At 46.4% G+C, this 20510-nt stretch overlaps 1 protein-coding gene across 10 annotated transcripts in view; it reads right to left on the bottom strand.

Annotated features, from left to right (window-relative positions):
* LOC140402452 (ryanodine receptor 1-like) overlaps nucleotides 1-20510 on the bottom strand; it is a 497733-nt gene that overhangs the window by 278165 nt on the left and 199058 nt on the right. For all 10 annotated transcript variants that reach the window (XM_072490240.1, XM_072490241.1, XM_072490242.1 and 7 more), the window contains 4 exons: nucleotides 14745-14945; nucleotides 13265-13376; nucleotides 12066-12209; nucleotides 43-316 (listed from right to left, as the gene is read on the bottom strand). In XM_072490240.1, the coding sequence (XP_072346341.1) occupies nucleotides 43-316; nucleotides 12066-12209; nucleotides 13265-13376; nucleotides 14745-14945 (731 nt within the window). The remainder of the gene's footprint in view (nucleotides 1-42; nucleotides 317-12065; nucleotides 12210-13264; nucleotides 13377-14744; nucleotides 14946-20510) is intronic.

The following is a 20510-nucleotide window of genomic DNA, read 5'->3' as shown; positions in this document are numbered from 1 at the left end:
GCACATCAATGTAATTCTAAGTAATAATTTCCTATTACATACCCAATGCTCTGAATCATAAGCCTCTCTTCTTCTGGACCCATTTGGACAATGAGCAATGAGCGGATCTGTCCCAGGCTTTCCAGCAAATTCATGGTGTCCTCCACAGATATAGCATTAATGATGTACGCCTTAGGCACAGCACGGATCAGCTCACCAACACCGTCATACTGTCTGTGCAGCAAGCTGAACATCAACCGCACCAGTTCAGGGTTCTGGATGAAGGCTTCCTGGGCCCAATGCACCACTGTGTGAGAGATCAGCTCCTGCAGTGTACCTTTAGCAGAAAGTAACAAACTCTGTAAACAAGACCACACAAAATGCACAAAAAATGCTGGGACGTCACCTATTAAAGACGGAATTTCCTATAGAATAAAAGATTTTTTTCATTGATTTGGTACTTATTAGCTCCAAACATTGGCAATTTGGGATTTGAATATGCCTGCAGATTGACCATATCTGCACTGGCCGTGGTGAGTGCTCACCTTGTCAACAAGGCTAGCCCCTAGCCCTTCTCACAAAGTGTAAGAGGTTTCTTTCATCTGAAAGGTGAGCATCTGAAACTAAGGCCAGAAGTTGGTAAAGAAACGTGTTGCCTGCCTGCCTGCCCAGAGTAAGGTTAGGCATTACCGCTGCCATATATTTTCCTCTCAGTTGTCCCAATAATATCCTCGGGCGCGATTCAATGGAAGAAAAAAAGTTCCTTTTGGGCGTGTTTAGCTGGTGTTCAGCACTTGCAGCACCGAGAACGGCCCCACTATTAAACGGATAAAGTTCTCGTAATTATTTAAGGTACCTGCCTATGATTTTTTTAGTGATTTCTACACTTGGATCCCGAAATCTCTCTGCTCATCCACAGATTTGAGCTTTTCTCACCATTTAATAATAATAATAACCGCTTCTTGTCACAAGTTGGCTTCAATGAAGTTACTGTGAAAAGCCCCTAGTCGCCACATTCCGGTGCCTGTTCGGGGAGGCCGGTACGGGAATTGAACCCGCGCTGCTGGTTGCTCTGCATTCCAAGCCAGCTATTTAGCCAGCTGTGCTAAACCAGCCCCAGTACTCTGATCTAACTTTCTGAGGTCGAAAGTGGATTACCTGACATATTACCACACGGAACCTCACGGAACACACCAGTTTTGTCCGCTCATTCAAGCAAATGCATCTCTATTCCTTCATTCGTTCATTCATGCTCACAAATGAATATTTGTGAAAAGATGAGAGCGCGATGTGCGGTGGCTTCAATGGAAATTCCCATTGGCAGGAACACAGAATCTCGCTGCCAGTGAACAGCGCGCTGCCTCCCGTCACCGAGAAACAGGTGGCTTGGAGGCCGGAGAATTCCACCCGCGGTCTCGGTACTGATTTCTGGAGGACACCAAATTCTGCCCATGTCTCCACACAGTCTCCTGCCTCCTAACTCATTTTTCCATTCAGGCGACAGGAAATCCAATTGCATGCAATCTCATTTTTATTAACAGTCTCGTTTCATAGGATAATACAATACAGATAGAGATCGTTCAGCCTATTGTGCTCAGTTCGTTGGTAGAGCTACTTAACTCGTCCACCTTCTTTACTATTTCCTGATCGCCCTGCACATAGAACATGGGACATACAGCGCAGAAGGAGGCCTTTCGACCCACTTAAGCCCTCACTTCCACCCTATCCCTGTAACCCAATAACCCCTTCTAACCTTTTTGGACACTAAGGACAATTTAGCATGGCCAATCCACCTAACCTGCACAGCTTTGGACTACATATCACAGAATACAGTGCAGAAGAGGCCCATCTGGTCGGCACTGACAGAAGAAAAACACCTGACCTGCCTACCCAATCCCGTTTGCCAGTATTGGCCCACAGCCTTGAACGTTATGACGTGCAAGTACACATCTGGGTAGTTTTTAAACGATGTGAGGCAACCCGCCTCCACCACCCTCCCAGGCAGCACATTCCAGATCGTCACCACTCTCTGGGTGAAAAGGTTTTCCCATAAATCCCTCCAAAACCTCCTGCCCCTCACCTTGAACTTGTGTCCCCCCTCGTAACTGACCCTTCAGCTAAGGGGAACAGCTGCTCCCTATCCACTCTGTCCATGCCCCTCATAATCTTGTACACCTCGATCAGGTCGCCCCTCAGTCTTCTCTGCTCCAGAGAGAACAACCCAAGCCTATCCAACCTCTCTTCATAACTTAAATGTTCCCTCCCAGGCAACATCCTGGTGAATTACCTCTGCATCGCCTCCTGTGCAATCACATCCTTCACATAACGTGGCGACCAGAATTGCACACAGTACTCCAGCTGTGGCCTCAACAAAGTTCTATCCAATGCCAACATGACCTCCCTGCTTTTGTAATCTATGCCTCGATTGATAGAGGCAAGTGTCCCATATGCCATTTTCACCACCCTATTAACCTGCCCTTCTGCCTTCAGAGATCTATGGACAAACACGCCAAGGTCCCTTTGTTCCTCGGAACTTCCCAGTGCCAGGTAGTTCATTGAATACTTCCTTGTCACATTACTCCTTCCAAAGGGTATCACCTCATACTTTTCAGGGTTAAATTCCAGCTGCCACTTATCTGTTCACTTGACCATCCCGTCTATATCTTCCTGTAACCCAAGACACTCAACCTCACTGTTAACCACCCGGTCAATCCTTGTGTCATCCGCAAACTTACTGACCCTACCCCTTCAAGTATGTACAAGTTCCCTTTTGAAAGTTACTGTTGAATCTGCGGGATCGCAAGAACTCGCTGCGTAAAATAGAAATAAGTTTCCTCAGGTTCCCTGGTTTTTTTTTGCCGAACACCTTGCAACACTGACTTCCGGCTATTGACTCTTCTGCCAGTGGAAGTAGTTTTTACTACGGCCATTCCTGATTTCAAAGACCTCTAACAAATCTCTCTGCTCGAAGGAGAATAACCCCAGCTTCTTCAGTCTCTCTGTGCCCGTCGGGCTGAGATCTCAACCCATCACCCTCGGGGATTAGCCTGGACCTCAGGATTACTAGCTCATATTTGTTTCAATGCTAAGTCACACCATCCCAAACAAATATTGGGCATTTGCCCACAATTGACGGTAGACTAGGAGGCCGATCATTTCCTAGTTTATATTGCTAACACTTCTTAAATATTGGGACTGACACTGGCAATTTTTCAATCCCGGGGTACAATGTTGTGCGACATTATATTAGAGCAGCAAAGTATTCCAGTACATGAGTGCTGTGCAAAAATATCTTTAAATATGTCAATATTGCAAAGAACGCAAGCCACTGAAGTCGCTAATTACGAATGACTCATACCATGGAACAGTTCCATCTGACTCAAGATCCTCTGCAAGATGATACATACTCAACAGCAGCAATTAACCTTCATGTATCAATTTTAGGATTAAATACCGAGGCCATGAAACTCAACACCTTTCCATCTGGATTTTTCGCTGCTAGGAGCGTGGTTTTGCTTCCAAAGTGGCATCCCCATCACACACACAAACCTCTGGTGCTGGCCACGCTACCTACCATTTTGGCAAGGACGATAATGCATAGGCAAGGAGCGTCCTGTGTAAAATGTAGAGTAGGCAGATCCTGATGTTGATCAGTGTCAAATGCTGTGTTAATGCTTCAGTTAATAACCTCCCAGCTTCGCACAGCTGAACACATGTTCAGCAGCAGGAAGGACCTTCCCCAGAGCTATTTAAAAGGGATCATTAACTATTTTTAGATTCATTGCTGATGATGTCTCCTGGTTGCTGCTGCAGCTATACAAGTATTTGGGGGCTTTGCAGAGATGTTTTAAAGTTACTGAATTGTGCAGCGAGTGGTTTGTAATGCACTACAGGGCATTGTTCTGACGGCAGGATTCTCCATGGGCCACGATTGCTTCCAGATATGGACGCAGTAGGATGAATCTCCCTTGGACAGGGCAAATAAGCAGAGGTGACAGAGAGCTGGACAGGTTTATGGAAGGTTTGGGGGTTGGGTGGGAGGAAAGGGTTCTCAGGAGGCCATATCTGCTCTGAGTGTTCAGGCAGCAACTCTCCATCTCAACTTCCGCAAGGAACCGTGAATGCAAAATTGAAGTCAATGGTGATCAGGAAAATGTCTCCACTGGTTGCAGTCATACCTACCGCAAAGGGTAACAGTCTTGGTTGTTGGAGGCCAATCATCACATCCTCAGGACATGAGTGCAGGACCTCTTCAGGGTATTGATTTAGGCCCAACTATCTTCAACTGCCTTCATCGTTAGAAGTGGGGATGTTTGCAGATGATCGCACAGTGTTGCAACTCCTCACATCCTGAAGCTGTCCGTCTCAATATGCAGCAAGGCTTAGATAACAATAAGGCTTGAACTGATGTGTCAAATAACATTTGTGCCACACGTGCCAGGAAATGACCATCTCCAGCAAGAGAGAATCTAACCATCTCCCCGTGACATTAAAAGGCATTAGCACAACTGAATCCCCCCCCCCACCATCAACATCTTAGGGACGACCATTGACCAGAAACTTCACTGGGATAGCCATATAAATGCTTCAGGCCAGAGAGGGAACTTCCAGGTTCTCTGATGCAATGCTTGATGCCTTAGTCTGGAGCTGGAAAGGCAGAGTGACAGGACTCCTCAGGAGCCTAGCCGGCCCTCAAGGCAGATATTGGAAATGCAAAGAGGCCAGGTAACCTCAGAGTTCAGTTCAAGATGTGCGGCTCCAAGGACCTGGCTGCAGAGCCAAAAGAAGTCGAATGACCTCCCGTTAGTTGTTTTGGTCAATAAATGGCACTTCTCCCTCACCACCAACCTCTCACACCACTCAATGTGCACAGATATCATTCACTTAACAGCAATAAGGACTCATGCTTAATATTCATATACTCCACATCACCTTTGCAATCTTACCACTGCTGCAAGCCTCATATGTACATACATCCTTCCAGCTATTCAGCTGGGACAGGCACATCCTGAAAACACAATGCAAAACACTCCCTTACACTCACACCTCTTTCCTGCTGGACATGATGGCAAACAGGAGAGAGCACTGAGAACACCCAGGGTGACAGTACGGGCGTGATTCTCTGGCCACGTTGCGTTCAAGCGAGAGCACAACCCGAGAATCCCGGGAGAGGCCTGTAGCGAGCTTCCCGACAGCTTTCACCCTGGCACTGCCAAGCCAGCAGGAGCACTGCCTGGGCGCCAGGGTGGCAGTGCAAGGGTGCCAGAGTGGCACTGCCAAGGTGTGCGAATGGCACTGCCAAGGTAGCAGGGGCACTGCCCGGGTGCCAGTGCAAGGGTGGCAGTGCAAGGGTGCCAGGGTGGCACTGCCAAGGGCCAGGCATCGAGGTGGGCCATGCCCATGAAATAAGGGTGGGGGAGTGCAGGGGAGTAAGTAGGCGCCTCAGAGGTTGATGGGGTGATGGGTGGGCGTCCTAGAAGGGAGGGGGTGCTGTAAAGGGACTTTGGGGGGGGGGGCCTGAAGAAGGGGGACCCCCCAGGGTCCCCATAGCTGGGTGTCCTCACTTGGGGAATGTGGGGTAGCATCCATGTGTGTGTGTGTGTGTGTGTGTGTTTGTGTGTGTGTGAGAGGGGTACAGTTGTGGGGGAACCCACATGTTCACTTAGAGATCGGGGCACCCTTTCAAAATGGCGGCCCAACTCGGAGTTCAGCTCCCCAGTGCTAAAATTAATTCTAAATGTGGGCTAAACTGGTGAGAAACTCCCCAGGGTCCCAAAAAGGGACCAAGTGTCACTGAATCGCGGTGGGGAACCGTTGACAGAGCCGGCGGGAAACTCCCTGAAAAACCCTCCACAAATTAACTTAAAAATCGCGCCCAATATTTCTACCTTCTAAAATTCTACTTCGCCCTCATCCCACAATCTGGCGTGAAGCACAAGTTGCGGACTTTGTGACTATAGACCTCTTGCTTTCCACACAGACCCCTTTTCCTTCATCTCGGTCACTTTCTTATTGTTTACATTATTAAGGTTCAATGGCAATTACATCGTCAAACAGGTGATCGTAGTTGTCCACGATAAGAGGGGACGCAGCCGGAATACTGAGGGGAAGAGAAACTGGGAGAGTCTGTGACTTTGCTATCTTGGAAATAAACCTGTTTATGGTACAGGCTACCTTTAGACTTCTTCTTCCCCAACATGTAATTATTGGAATTGATAATCTCAACCCTCCCTTTTGCCATATATGTTTTCAGATACCCCAAAACTGTCGGTGCAGCCTCACTGTGAAGGGCATGAGAGAGAGCACATGCCTGATGAAGGAGCACAGTCACAGACACCCTCAGTTATCACTCAGGCACTGCCGCTGACGCACTTTAGCAGGTAGGTTAGAGCCAAGATCAGCCATGGTGAGTCACTGGGTATAATTGGGCTGCGGCTAAGTCAGGGAGAAAGCAAAGATGTAGTGGTGCTATCTCGCCAGAGGGCGAGGTCACAGGCAGGTTCAGGACATAGATAAGGACTTTGATGGGTTAATGTTCAGGAATAGCTAAAACGCATATTCACAGAAATGCTCGGTTCATAGGCAGGCCTGCTATCATAGAATCATCAAATCCCTACACTGCCTGAGGCCATTCGGCCCATCGAGTCTGCACCGGCCCTCGGAAAGAGCACGCTACTTAAGTCCATGCCTCCACCCTAATCCCCATAACCCAGTAAGCCTACGTAACCTTTTGGACCCAAAGGGGCAATTTAGCACCTAACCTGCACATCTTTGTATTCTGGGAAGAAACCGGAGCAAACCCACATAGACACGGGGAGAACGTGCAAACCCTATATGGATAGTCACTCGAGGCCGGAATTGAAGCCGGGTCCCTGGAGCTGAGAAGCAGCAGTGCTAACCACTATGCCCCCGTGCCGCCCATTGGACCTTTCCAATTTGGAAGTAATGGCTGATTCCAGGTTAGCACCTTCACATCCAGCCTTGATACAGGTGTGGTGGGTATTGTCTCAGCTTCCATTGCAGCACAGGCAGAAGTTACTCAACGTGCGAGTGCTGCAGCGGACGTTCAGAGGGAGGGTTTGAGATCCATGATCCTCGCTGTGCAAACCCGGATTGATGCCATGCCAACTCAGTTGATTTGACGGCTTGGCGGTCACGACCAGTGCTCAAACACAGGGACGTCGCTCACAGAAGTCCAGCAATCTGTGCACGGGCAGATTAAGGTTGCCTCAGGAGAGAGCCAGTGGCTCCGCGGTACAAGAGCCTGAAGTCCTCCCTCAGGAGAAGAGTGTTAGTTCTCCCGTTGCTGTAAATCTGATGGCGTCCATGCTGATGCCAGTCAGTTGGCCATCCATACCAAGGTGATTCAACCCGAAGCCAGATCGTCATGGCTCAAACGTACCAGGGAGGGTAGCACTTATTCAGTAGCTACCAGTGTGTACAAGTTGAGAGATGTGGCTGTAAGGATTGCAGCACAGTTAAGCTTCCAAGAGCGAGGTGAAGTTATGAGCTAGTTGCGATTGGTAGGGGTGTGGCACCTTGAGCATTCTGTGAAGTGGTGGTGCAGATGCTGGCATATGGGATTTGGAGTTGCACTCACCGACCTTGGTGGGACTCCTCCGAGATCATTGACCCTCTTATGACACTGTATTCAGATCATTTGAGCCCAACTCGTGGCATTAACTGCGACAGCTATCTGATCGCACTGCCTTCCCAAAGCTCGTGATTTAAATTGGCAGGCAGCTTAAAGTTTGCATGCTGCCTGTATTGGAAGCATGGACAATGAGTGACCCAGCATTGCAATCCCTGCGCACTTGTTTAATTTCACAGTCAAACAATTTTAACTAATCACTATTCTATTCTTTAGTATTTCAAAAATCCTATTTTAGAAGCAGAATTAAATGATTTGGGGGTGTCATAGAATCCCTATAGCACAGGAGGCCACTGGCCCATCGAGTCTTCACCCGCACTCCGAAAGAGCACTCGACCTAGGCCCAATCCCTCACCCTATCCCTGTAGCCCCATCTAACTTTTGGACAGTAGGGGGTGATTTAGCATGGCGGTCAATCCACCTAACCTGTACATCTTTGGACTGTGGGTGGAAACGGGAGCACTCGGAGGGAAGCCACGCAGACACGGGGAGAACGTGCTGACTCCAAACGGTCACCCGAGGCCGGAATCGAACCCGGGTCCCTGGCGCTGTGAGACAGCAGTGCTAACCGCTGTGCCGCCCTAATGGATCAGTTCTCTCTCCTCTTCACTGTGGGGTTTACTGAACACAGAAAGTGATGCTGACAGCTGATGGACTGCCTGCTCTAACCAGTGCCTACTAGTCAAAGCATACTCAAAGCAGCTGACCATAGATGGACCCCTGGTGGTTTGAGCCTTTGAACTATTTTTTAACCACTAGAATGTTGGAGGCAGCTGCAATTTGACCTCTGTTCAGTGGGCTTTTGATGAGGTCTATTAAATGAGAGGTAGGTTTTCGGTTAGCATTTTGCACAGTGCAGCTATGTTAGTTCCACCCTGCAGTGCCAGCAGCTGCCAATATTCATCACACACAACAGCTGCAAGGACAGTAAACAGAGAGAATGAAGTCCATCCATTTAGGACAGAGATGAGGAGAATTTTTTCTCTGAGGGTGGAGAATTTTTGGCACTTTCTTCCTCAAAAGGTGGTGGGAGCAGAGTCTGCGAACACTCTGAAGGCAAAGCGAGATAAGCAAGTGAGAGTTCAGGTTGCAGTCAGACGATCTTATCGAACGGCGAAGCATAGTGGAGGGACCGGAGTGGCCTACTCCAGCTGCTCCTAATTTGCATGTTCATATGTACGTATGTCCACCGTACAGTCATGCAGGCAGAGAAACATGCTGTGAACCTCACCAGGTTCCTGAAAATCAACAGGGGAGTTACTAATGGACTGGAGTTAACATCGTCGCCCCTTGTAATTGGAATAGGAGGAGCCATTTGATGGCTGTAATCGGGGTCATTTTCTCCATTAACGTAAAGCAGTTTCAGGAAAGTTGGGTCATAAAAATTCAGGATTTTAAATAAGTACAGGCTAGAACTCCAAGCTGACCTAAATTGGAGCTGTCAGACGCATTGAAAATATTTGTACAAAATGCAGTTTAGGATCAGCAAAATCTTCCAAAAATAGGCCGCAGATGACCCTTGATGTCAATAATAATCTTTATTTGTGTCACAAGTATGCTTACATTAACACTGCAATTAAGTTACAGTGAAAATCCCCTAGTCGCTGTCATAATATACGCCAGTATATTATGGTGCAGACACACACTGATGGACATGCAGTGGGACCAATCAGCATACACAACACCGCAGCCAATCACCAGTGAGAGCGCACGCACTATAAAGACAGGGGACAGGAGAGTTCCCGCTCATTCTAGTAGCAGCCAGCTCGGAGCACAGAGCTCACAGCCTGCAACACAGACATTCACCATGTGCTGAGTGCATCACCCGATTAGGACTAGACAAGGGTCACCAGTTAAAGCTGGTATTGCATTTACCCACAGTTCAAGTATGTTAATATAGTTAACCTTATAATAAAATAGAGTTGCACCACTTCCAGTGTTGGTGACCTGTTTGCGATCCAGAACACCCAACACATCAGTCGCCACATTCCAGCGCCTGTTCGGGAACACTGAGGGAGAATTCAGAATGTCCAATTCACCTCACAAGCACGTCGGGCTGTAGAGGCTGGGTCGTTAAGCATGTTCAAGGCTGACATAGTCAGATTTTTTAATCAGTAAAAGATCAAGACTTGTGGGGATAAGGCGGGAAAGTGCACCTGAGGATTATATCAGGTCAGCCATGACCTCATTGAATAGCGGAGCAGACTCGATGGGCCAAATGGCCTACTTCCGCTCCCACGTCTATGGCCTTCAAGATTACATGAGTATTAGAAGGAATTCTAGGAGAGTTATCTCATTTGGAATGCCTCTCCAAAGGTACAGTCAACGGAATACATTTGATTGGATCCAAAGCTATGTCTGACGGCCTTCAAATTAAAAGAAAGGCTGACACCAGTTACAGGTGAGTGAGACATACCCAAGTGACCATGCATCACTGTCTCCTGTCACAAGGGATTCCTCTGGATCATTGGATGACTCGTATGCCTTCATCTGTGGACACACTGCAAGGCAGCGGGTTACAGTCGAAGGGCTGGTCAGTGTGAAAGAAAGTGCCTCTTAATTTGAGGCTTGTTGTTGCCGGCTCTTTCTGCACAAGAGGATGACGAGGGCCACTAATCTACTTTGTCCGTTTTACTGTTGGTGTAACTTGCCTCCTTATGGTGGGTGGAACAATATCAGTCAATGGACGTAGGTAATCTAATTTAGTAGATTTTAGGCAGCCAGAGTTCTCCAAGCTGTACTGAGGGCACAATCCAACGTCTTGGCACAGGGAGAGCATAATAAACAGATCACAGATTGCCAGTTTCTTCTTTGTTCATAAGTCTACATTTAGACTATATATGTTTTGGGTGAGAAAAGTTTCAATTCTTCACAGATAACACTACCTGCATGAAAACTCCCCCATTCGGACAGCAGGATTTTTGTTAATGATATTCAGCATTAAATGATCCAATGCAGTTTATCAGATAAGGATAAATGGTTTGGCTTCACTTCACACCTACATAACCTGTATAAAACTCCTTTTTTTTGCCCTGATGGAAGGTAACTTCCATTTTGTGGATGATAAAATAATTTGATTTTGACAAAAGGAGGATTCTCTACGCAGATTGGAATGTGGCATTGTGCAGGGTCAAGGGTGGGACCTTGTCCCATCTGGGACTAGGTCTTGTGGGAACGGCAGCGGGGGAGTGTTTCCCACGGCAGACCATGGCGGGAAACCATGCCAGATCTTCCGGCCTCAACCTCATTAATTACGCCCCCAGGGGTTTAGCACGTATTCAGTGGTGAGATGGACATGAAGGTGTGCGTCCCGCCATCCTATCTGGGTGCCATATTGGAAAGGGGCCCAACATCATCCACCATAGATGTATCTCTTTAAAAAGATAGATTTTCAAGAACACTTTTAAGGCTGGAAGATGGACCTCCTCGGCAACACTGGATCTGGAAGATCCATCTGTAGATGCACCCCCCCCCAAATGCTATGGGAGTCCAGGGATGCTGGCAGCCTGCATCCCAAACTCCAGAGGCAGGCTCAGGCGAGTTCCAACTTCGGAACACCACTTCCTGCACCCCATCAGCGGGATGCAAATCAGTTTCACGCTGGCCTCCAGTGGGTTTCCTGATCCGCCTCAGCGGACACCAGCTGACCTTTCCGTTTTTGGAGTTAATAGTATCGTCAAAATATTCCATAAAATCTTCAGACGTCTTAGTCCTGAGCATCACAGTGTGAGCCTAAAACATATAGGGCGCTATTTGCCTGCTGCGTCCCACTGGAATCGGTGTGGGTTGCGGCTGGTAGATCCCAGGAGTGGCCTCTCCCGGGATTCCCGACAGCCATTACACCTCAAGAGATCTAACCAGGTCTCGTGAGACGTCGCGATCGGAGTCCTGCTCATTGTCCCGCACGGCTGAGAGAGTCTAAAAACCCACTTAGCCGTGGAACGGCCACCCGGCACCTATCAGTCTTGCCGAGGAGACCCCAGTTGATTAGTACTGGTCTCCACAAACGGGGACCAGGCGTAACGGCACTGTGGGGGGGGGGGGGGCTGGCGAGGCTAGCATCCTGGCGCCACCCGTAAACCTTGGCACTGCCGGCCAGACACCTTGCCAGTGCCAAGCTGGCAGGGCCAACTTGTTAAGCTGGCATTTCGCTCCTGTCAGGGATTGGGCCTGGGGATGCCCGGTCGGCAGGAAGTGACGCTAAGTGCGGCCTTGGAGGGGGGGGGGGGGGGGGGGCGTGTTACCCGCCACAGGCCGAAGTAGCAACAAAGTGCTGTTAGATGGTGGGGTTATTCCTGGCGCTACAACGGACTCAGATTTGTTTTTTGGTTAGATTGCGCCCAGAGCATCACTTTGAGATAGGAGTGTTCTTTAATACAATAGCAATCCAATACTCAAAACTCTCCCTTTAATGTTATATCAAGTTAATACTCACTGGGCATCTTCTCTTCATCTGGCGGAGTGTCCTCTATCTCTTTCTTCTTCCGTAAACTTTTGACTTTGTCAACAAGACTTAGCAAGCGACCTTTGAGTGACGTATCTGTTTCTTCTTCTTCTTCCTCTTCTTCTATTTGAATACCTGGGGGGGTAAAGTGATTCTTCCTTACTGGTGTGGAAAACTGGCCATTTAAGTTTTGTAGCTGGAAAGAATTGTTTTGGGCCTTTCTGACCTTATCTCATGATTTGGAAAATATATACGACCCAGATGAAACATTCTGCAGCACTAACAGATAGTATATAGAAATCCTGAGGAATAATGCAATGTCCCACACTGTGGGCCACAGACAATATCAACTTCCAGATTAATTCCAGCAATTATCAGAAATTAAAATACACAGCGGCTTCCAACAGAAGGTGATCCAAGTAAAACTCAGAGTGGGATAATGGGGAGGTGATCTGTTGGTTAAAATACCAAGCACAACAGTTCCCACCAAGTTTCAGGGTACTTTGATCCCTCGAACTGGATGTAACGGAGACAGCAAGACAATGGAATTCTGCTTTTTTGTCATCCTCCCATTTAAAAAAAAATGAAGATAATTCTAGTTTCAAACCTTTCCGTACGCAACATTAAAGATCAGGTACAGTATAAGACGACAGCAGACTATCATTTCTGATGCAAAATCAACTTTGGGCCCAGAATATAAATGATAACATAAAGTGTTGATTCTATGAAACTTAAGACAATCTGAACGATTCTATGAAACTTTAGTCAAGCCGGGACTGGTTTAGCACAGTGGGCTAAACAGCCGGCATGTAATGCAGAATAAGGCCAGCAGCGCGGGTTCAATTCCCGTATCAGCCTCCCCGAACAGGCGGCAGAATGTGGCGACTAGGGACTTTTCACAGTAACTTCATTGAAGCCTACTTGTGACAATAAGCAATTATTACTATTAATCTCCTCAAAAATCAGTTAGTGGCAAATGTGATCACCTCCCCGACTGCATTTTAAACGATGCTAGCTGCGTAAAGAAACTGTAAAGCAGCCTGGGTTCAGGTTTCTGATTTGGATACAAATCGACAGAAAAGCAATGCTTCAAAACTATGCTAGATATTCAAAATAATGACAATGGCGATTCTGGCATCAGAATGGTGTTTGTGAAGGTAAATGGTTTTAAACAAGGCTCCCATACTCACCACAGTGAGTGAGAAGTTTGGTGTGGAATTGGAGCAACACGTCCCTCACATTATCGGAGAGAGGACATTCCTCTTCGTCTGGCCCCAGTTTGAAATTCATCAGCATGTTAATCTGAAATGAAAACACCCATTCCAATTATGAACTCTAGACTTTTTGAAATGATGTTCATTAACATATTTTCAGTGACCAAATATGCCAAATGAAGATTAATTTACTATCTGACCCAACTTCACCCAATAGCTCAGTTGGCTGGACAGCTGGTTTGTGACGTGGAGCGACGCCAACCGTGCGGGTTCAATTACCGTACAGTCTGAGGTTATCCATGAAGGCCCCACCTACTCAACCTTGCTCCTCGCTGAGGCATGGTGACCCTCAGGTTAAATCACTACCAACCAGCTCTCTCTCAAGAAAGGGGAATGCAATCTATGGCCCTCGGAGATGGTGGCAACTTTCATTCCTTTCAGGCCAGATGAAAAAAGGTGCATTCGGAGGATTTATATACCCTGCATGTTCAGTAATTTCACTTGCCACTATTTTAACTCCAGAATTTAGGGAGTTCTACGAGGTGCGCGACACTAATAGGCAACTGGGCCACAAACATGCAAAGATTAGGGTCATACATTGCAAATGTGACCCGAGCATAATTTTAACCCAGTCACGTGCTTCCTGCAGAATGCAGAGCCATAGAGAAAGCTGGCACCAAGGTAACGGGACAGGATAGACCCAAGTAGCTAAATATTGTCTTTAATGGTTGAGTGCAATTCTGGACTCCTCAAGGAAGCCTTGGGGCTCCCAGGCCCAGGCTTGCCCTCTCTCACTGATCACGTTCACCTCTGAATTCCTCCACGTACTAATCGACTTCCCAGCAGCATTCCTTCGGCACCAACATCTTGAAGTCTCTCTCCCACCCCCTGGCCAGGTCATGAGCTGGGTTTGGGTGGCAGCCTCACTTCAACATGGAAATGTGAACTGACAATGTTTACTGCGCTGTCCTCACTGGACAGCAGTAGCGCCTCAGATGTCCAATGCACTTGGAAAGTGCCTATAGTGCAAATATAAAATGTTTGTTACACTTCAGTAAAATTGTACTGCAAAAGCATTGCCTTCTTTACAAAAAAAAAATCCCTTTATACTTTTTATAAGCTTCTGACTATTTGTTGGCTGTCCAAACTCTCAGGACCGAGGCCATGCCGGATTTAGGATTTTACCAGATTTTGGACAATAAAATCAGGTAGTCCACCTTAGGCTAAATTTCTGGAATAGGAAAATGATACGGTACAATGACAGCACTAACAGTGCTTGGGTAGAGGTTTGGGCTGGGTTGGGTCAAGGGTCATCCGAGTCGCCTAGGAGCACTAAGGTAGGCCCGACAGCCATTTTTAAAAATGTCCAGTTTACAGACAACTCTCGTTTTGGGACAGCTGGATTTTGGACATCCAACCTGTACTTCCCATGGTGTACAACACAGCAAGGATTTACCTGCTCTTGGGGTGGTGAGCGGAATTCCCTCGTTTTTCTGGCAGTTTCAGCTGCAGACATGCTAAAAGCTAACATGAGCTCCCGGTAGCGCCTCCTCTGGTCTGTTTGCATACAATTGACAAACTTATCAGCCAATGAAGTAATTGATTCAACTCGGTGTCGAAGTTCACAGTCACAGAAGAATTGGAGAAGTTTGCACATCTGCATAGAGCGAGAAAATTGGTCAGGAAAAGAATAACATTTCATTTTCCGTTTAAGTACTAATAATCTGACACGGTAAACATGCTGAAAAGAATATTTATGGAACATGATTTTTTAAATTAAATATTGCGTAATCTACTTTCAAACCACGCGAGAACAAAGAGGGGCGCGATCAAATGGCCTCACCGCGCCCAATTGACGTGATAAGGCCGTTAAATCTCGAGAGATGTAACGAGATCGCACAAGGCGAGATGCAGATTTACATATTTAATGTTATGTCGGTGCCTGATGCTCCCAAGGCCCAGGAACGAACACTACGCCTGGGAGACCTTGCCATGGCGCTGTTTAACACTGGTCCAGGCAAACGTGGACCAGGCCTAACAGCACCTGGGGTTCTCCCAGGCCATCAGGCCACTGGGCAGTCAGGCTCTGGGCAGGGTGGTATCCTGGCATCCCGCTGGCAGCCTGGAAACCTGGCAGTGCTACACTGGAATTGCCAGGCTGCCCGAGTGGCACTGCCAGGCTGGCAGGGGCAGTGCCAGGGTGCCAGACTGGCAGCGTTAAGGTGCCCATGCCAGGGATCGTGCCCATAGCGGTAGTGCAGCACGGTAGCATAGTGGTTAGCACAGTTGTTTCACAGCTCCAGGGTCCCAGGTTCGGTTCCTGGCTTGGGTCGCTGTCTGTGCGGAGTTTGCACATCCTCCCCGTGTGTGCGTGGGTTTCCTCCGGGTGCTCCGGTTTCCTCCCACAGTCCAAATATGTGCAGGTTAGGTGGATTGGTCATGATAAATTGCCCTTAATGCCAAAAAGGATAGGTGGGGTTACTGGGTTACGGGGATAGTGTGGGCTTGGGTAGGGTGCTCTTTCCAAGGGCCGGTGAAGACTCGGTGGGCCGAATGGCCTCCTTCTGCACTGTAAAATCTATGAAATGAAACGATGTGGGGTGAGGGGAGGCCTAAGGACCACCTAACAGGTCATTAGGGGTACTGGGGGGGGGGGGGGGGAGATCTGGAAGTCATGGAGGATCAGGAGATCAGGGAGACATTTAAAAATAGTGCCACAATCTCTTCCTGCACTGACGAGCTGAGCCCGTGCAGGAAATAAGATAAGTGCAGACATGGCGGGGCGCTCCTTACCGAGGCGGAAAGCAAAAGAGTCTCGTTTGACAGCGGGGTCATTCTCGACGCTGCAGGCGCAGTGAAAGACTCCGCAAAACGTGCCCGAGATTTCGCAATACGTTTTCAATATCACTGTCATTTACAATGAAACAGGTTGTGAGTGTGAGCATGGTGTGACTGGCTTAATTAAACTGAGGACAGTTAAACCTCAAGGATGAAAGCATCAATAAGGGGTAGTTGTGAAGGCAAGTGGTCGAAGTGAAAATGAACAGAGCTAAAATGGATTGCTGGGGGGGAGGGGGTTGCATGAATATGATTTTACATTCAGCGGAATATAACTCACATTTCAAGAGGAATATATACAATTGGGTGTTTATAAATGGATCAGGCAAAGTAGCAAGTTTACTTTAATAAAAATAGTGGCCATAAAGTAACATGAAAGCTTGGTAAATTCTGGGAAGAAGAACTTCTGAAGAACTGTTGAAACAATATAGCGGAAGAACAAAGAAAGAACCATGTTTTTAGAGAAATTGAAGACTGTAGTGTGTGTGCTATGCGATCCTGACAAGACAGTGTGCACTAGAGACAGACCTGTGAACACCAGCTGCCACCACCCTCAGAGAACAATGTGTTTGGCTGCATGACCTTTGAGACAAGGTCTGGCTTCTCGGTATGGAGTGAGAGAGAAGGAAAAGCCTGTTTTCCCCTATAGCAGCAGTATAGTGGGTGGTAATATTATTGGAATTTCTTTTTATAGATTAAAAATCTATGATGACTTGCCATCGAAAAAGAGGATTCATCTGAGAGTTTACTTACGTGAAAATAGTTTAGGAAATGCTTGCAGAAGTACAGTTAACTGTGCAAAAGCATTCTTGTGAAGTGTTATTTCCTTTATTTTAAGAAATATTTAAATTTAATATTTAAAATCTTCAAAAGTGGCCTAAAAGTTACTTCACCTGACTTCAGATACCTTCAAATACCATCAATAGTATTAACAAACAAATTGCAAACTTTTGTGGTAGCTTGTTCAAGTTTCCCTTTGAGATTTTGATAGCCTTGCCATAACAATCGATCCCTTTTGTTCACTGGGAGAATAGTGACTGCACAGAGCAAGATTGACAAAAGATTATCTAATGTAGGCTAAATTATATAGATAGCAAACATTGACCCAGAATCACAAACATTAATTTCTCTCAAATAATATTTGCATAAAAATATTTTAGGCTATTAAAAAGGGCATTGTTTTTATTTTCAATATATTCGGACAGGCAAGAGAGGAATCTTAAAAGTTTTCACAGTGAGTTTTTAAACTTGCATGCGAAGATAAAACCAGATTTCAACAAAAAATATCCTAACACCTCAGAACAGATATGAAAGTTAGTAGAGAATGAGTATTGAGAAGCATGCAAATTGTTATAGTTGCCTGTGTTTCTATGCCTGAATAATCAAGACTGTCTGAGCTCCACAACAAAGCACAGAAAACCAGGTCAGGAACAGTATTGTAAATTTTTTACGTGGCATCAGGTAGCAATAGAGAGATACAAGTGATAGCAGAAATGGGTGAATCACCAGTCCATGAGCAGTCAAGAGAGGTTATGGCAAATTCACGGAGCATGAATTGTAAAGCTAATCATGGGTCAAAGATGCTCTAAATCCAAGTCACAAGGAGAGCAGGGGCCAACAGGTGCTCTTTTTAAAGTAACTTTATTGGAGACCAACAAGACATCCACAATGGTTGTGGCCGACACGCATACCATGATGGCCAGAGGTACATGGAATGATGCGGGAATTTATCTCAGATGAGTAACCTGTTGTGTGGAGAGAGAGAGAGAGAGAAAGAAAGAGAGAGAGAGAGAGACAGAGAGAGATAGAGAGAGAGGGATGTGATGATGCCAGTCACAGAGATGGGACTGAGAGGAAGAGAGGAAGACCTAAGAGCAGGTGGAAGGGATGCACTGGCAAGATGCTTAAATGCAGAAGGATTGAAAGATGAATGGGTGGGTGACTGACAGGAGAAGATGGAGATGAGTGATAGAACATAGAACGATACAGCGCAGTACAGGCCCTCCGGCCCACGATGTTGCACCGAAACAAAAGCCATCTAACCTACACTATGCTATTATCATCCATATGTTTATCCAATAAACTTTTAAATGCCCTCAATGTTGGCGAGTTCACTACTGTAGCAGGTAGGGCATTCCACGGCCTCACTACTCTTTGCGTAAAGAACCTACCTCTGACCTATATCTATTACCCCTCAGTTTAAAGCTATGTCCCCTCGTGCCAGTGATGAAGCAAGTAAAACTGGAGAAGCCGAAAGAAGAACATTGTACATATAGAAATGATAAGGAATTATTATTGAGCTCGACCAATGGACCATGATAGTCCAAAATGTAGGAAATATCAACCAACATGGCCGCTGAGTTGGAAAATATGGTTACACAGAGGTAGGTACCAATCTCACACAAGGCCAATAATCCAATAACTATAATTAGGCCAAACAAATCTGAAGGAGGGAATTCATGAAAGAACCTTTCTGGTTTTGCAAAGATGCACAATAAACTGGTATCTACCTTTGGGACAATTTTCAAATGAAGGCCGTTCGCTAACAGTCAGGAAAAGAATGAAAATGGGTAAAGAAAAGAATATGTATTAAGTAAACAAATGGGAGAATTAAAAATAATATTAAAATAGGGAATTTTGGAAGAAGAGACCAGAGTTGTGAGGTTATATCCATCAGGAAAGGATGAACAACCTGGGTATATTTCTCGTGTCATGTGAGTGTACCTTTAAGAAATGGGTGTTTATAAATGGGTGTGTATATAAATATCTGTAGTGAGAGTACCTTTAAGAAATTGGTGTTTATTACTGCAGTGATGTCAGAGAGTGGGTGGAGCTGGGCTGTCCGTCAGTGTTTTACTTTCGTTTTTGAGCAGGCTGCAGGTTGTGTTTTAGTTTCGTTTTCAGTATGGGAGCTGAAGCCAGACAGAGCAGGTGTACTGCTGTTCTCTCTGCCATCAAAAGACTATCTCTTGATCATCTGGTGAATTCAGAATTATAAATGTTCTCAGTAGTGAAGTTAAGCCTGATGTCTTTCTGTTTTGAAGGTTTTTTTAAGTCTTATGGATGATAAAAGGAATGCTTAAATCATTAATTAGTGTAGTATTCTTTGGGGGTTGTATTTGAATTAATGGTTGCTAAGATGTTCACTGTTTTTCTTAAAAAGGTCAACTTGAGTTCATAGAATAAACATTGTTTTAATTTAAAAGTGCTGTAAAGCTCTGTTTGTACCACACCTGTAGAGTGGGCCGTGTGCTCCCCATGCCACAATCTAGTAAAAATTGTGGGTCAGGTGAACTCCATGATACACTTTGGGGTTCTCTAAACCCTGGCCCATAACACTTGATAAAGAAACAAAGGATAATCAAATAGAAATATTTTGATAAAGTAGGCACAGAGACACAGAATATGTTTTCCTTGAGGAAAAGTGCAAAACGGGAGGTCGCCAGCATAAGATAGTCACCAAGAAATACAAACAGGAAATGTTGAAGAAAATAAGAGTTAACATTTTGAATATCTAGGACTCTCATCTGCACTCAAAACGTTTTCTCTCTCCACAGATGCCGCCAGTCCTGTTGACTTCTTCCAGCATTTTCAGTTTCTATTTCGGATTTCCTGTAACCGCAGTATTTTACTTTTATTTCATGGCTTCTGAAGATCTTTACGGCAGTCATTTTCAAACCAAGGGTTGCGACCCGTGGGTGGGTGTTGGGAGGGTCGGGGGTCAAGTGGCACGGCGTTCCCAATAGCCGGACCATGCGTCGTGGCGTTCCCGACGTGGAAGCAGTGCCCAACGGCGTGACCGGCTTGTAAAAATTATAGCCGCAACCGGCTTTCAGAATGCCGGCTGTTCCACGCATGCGTGCCCCCTTAGCAGTGCGCAGGCCCGGAGCCCAGTGGGGCAGACCGCCACTTCCTGATGTCAGTGTGCTGACCCTGGAGCAGATTTTTAAAAGATTTAAATCGCTCGAGTCTCCCTGTCTGGAACGACGGCAGAGAGGTCACGCACTCTGTACATTCATGCCACGTGTTCTGGGCGCGAGAGAGATTCCTCCATTTTGCAGCTGCCGGCAGTGCTGGTGTGAGCTCCAGGGCCTCTGGTCAACAACCCGTGAAAAGAAACTGAAAACAGGAACCAAGCAGCATAAAGATGATTACTTGAGGTGTGGATTAGCAAGTGTTACTCTGCAAATCAGGGTTCATAGTTCATGTGTGTTATCTGCAGGGAAGCACTGGCAAATGGAAGTTTAAAACCTGCAAAACGTCAAAGACATTTGAAGACGAAGCACGCGAGTTCGAGGACAAACCTCTTGATTTTCGTCAACGGCTGCAGCAAGATCTTAAACCGTCAGCTGAAGTCATTATCAGAAATGTAACATTGAATGAG

The sequence above is a fragment of the Scyliorhinus torazame genome, chromosome 25 (assembly GCF_047496885.1).
Source record: "Scyliorhinus torazame isolate Kashiwa2021f chromosome 25, sScyTor2.1, whole genome shotgun sequence".
Lineage (NCBI taxonomy): Eukaryota > Metazoa > Chordata > Chondrichthyes > Carcharhiniformes > Scyliorhinidae > Scyliorhinus > Scyliorhinus torazame.
The sequence above is the reverse complement of the archived record's forward strand: the minus strand, read 5'-3'. Positions and strand labels throughout refer to the sequence as shown.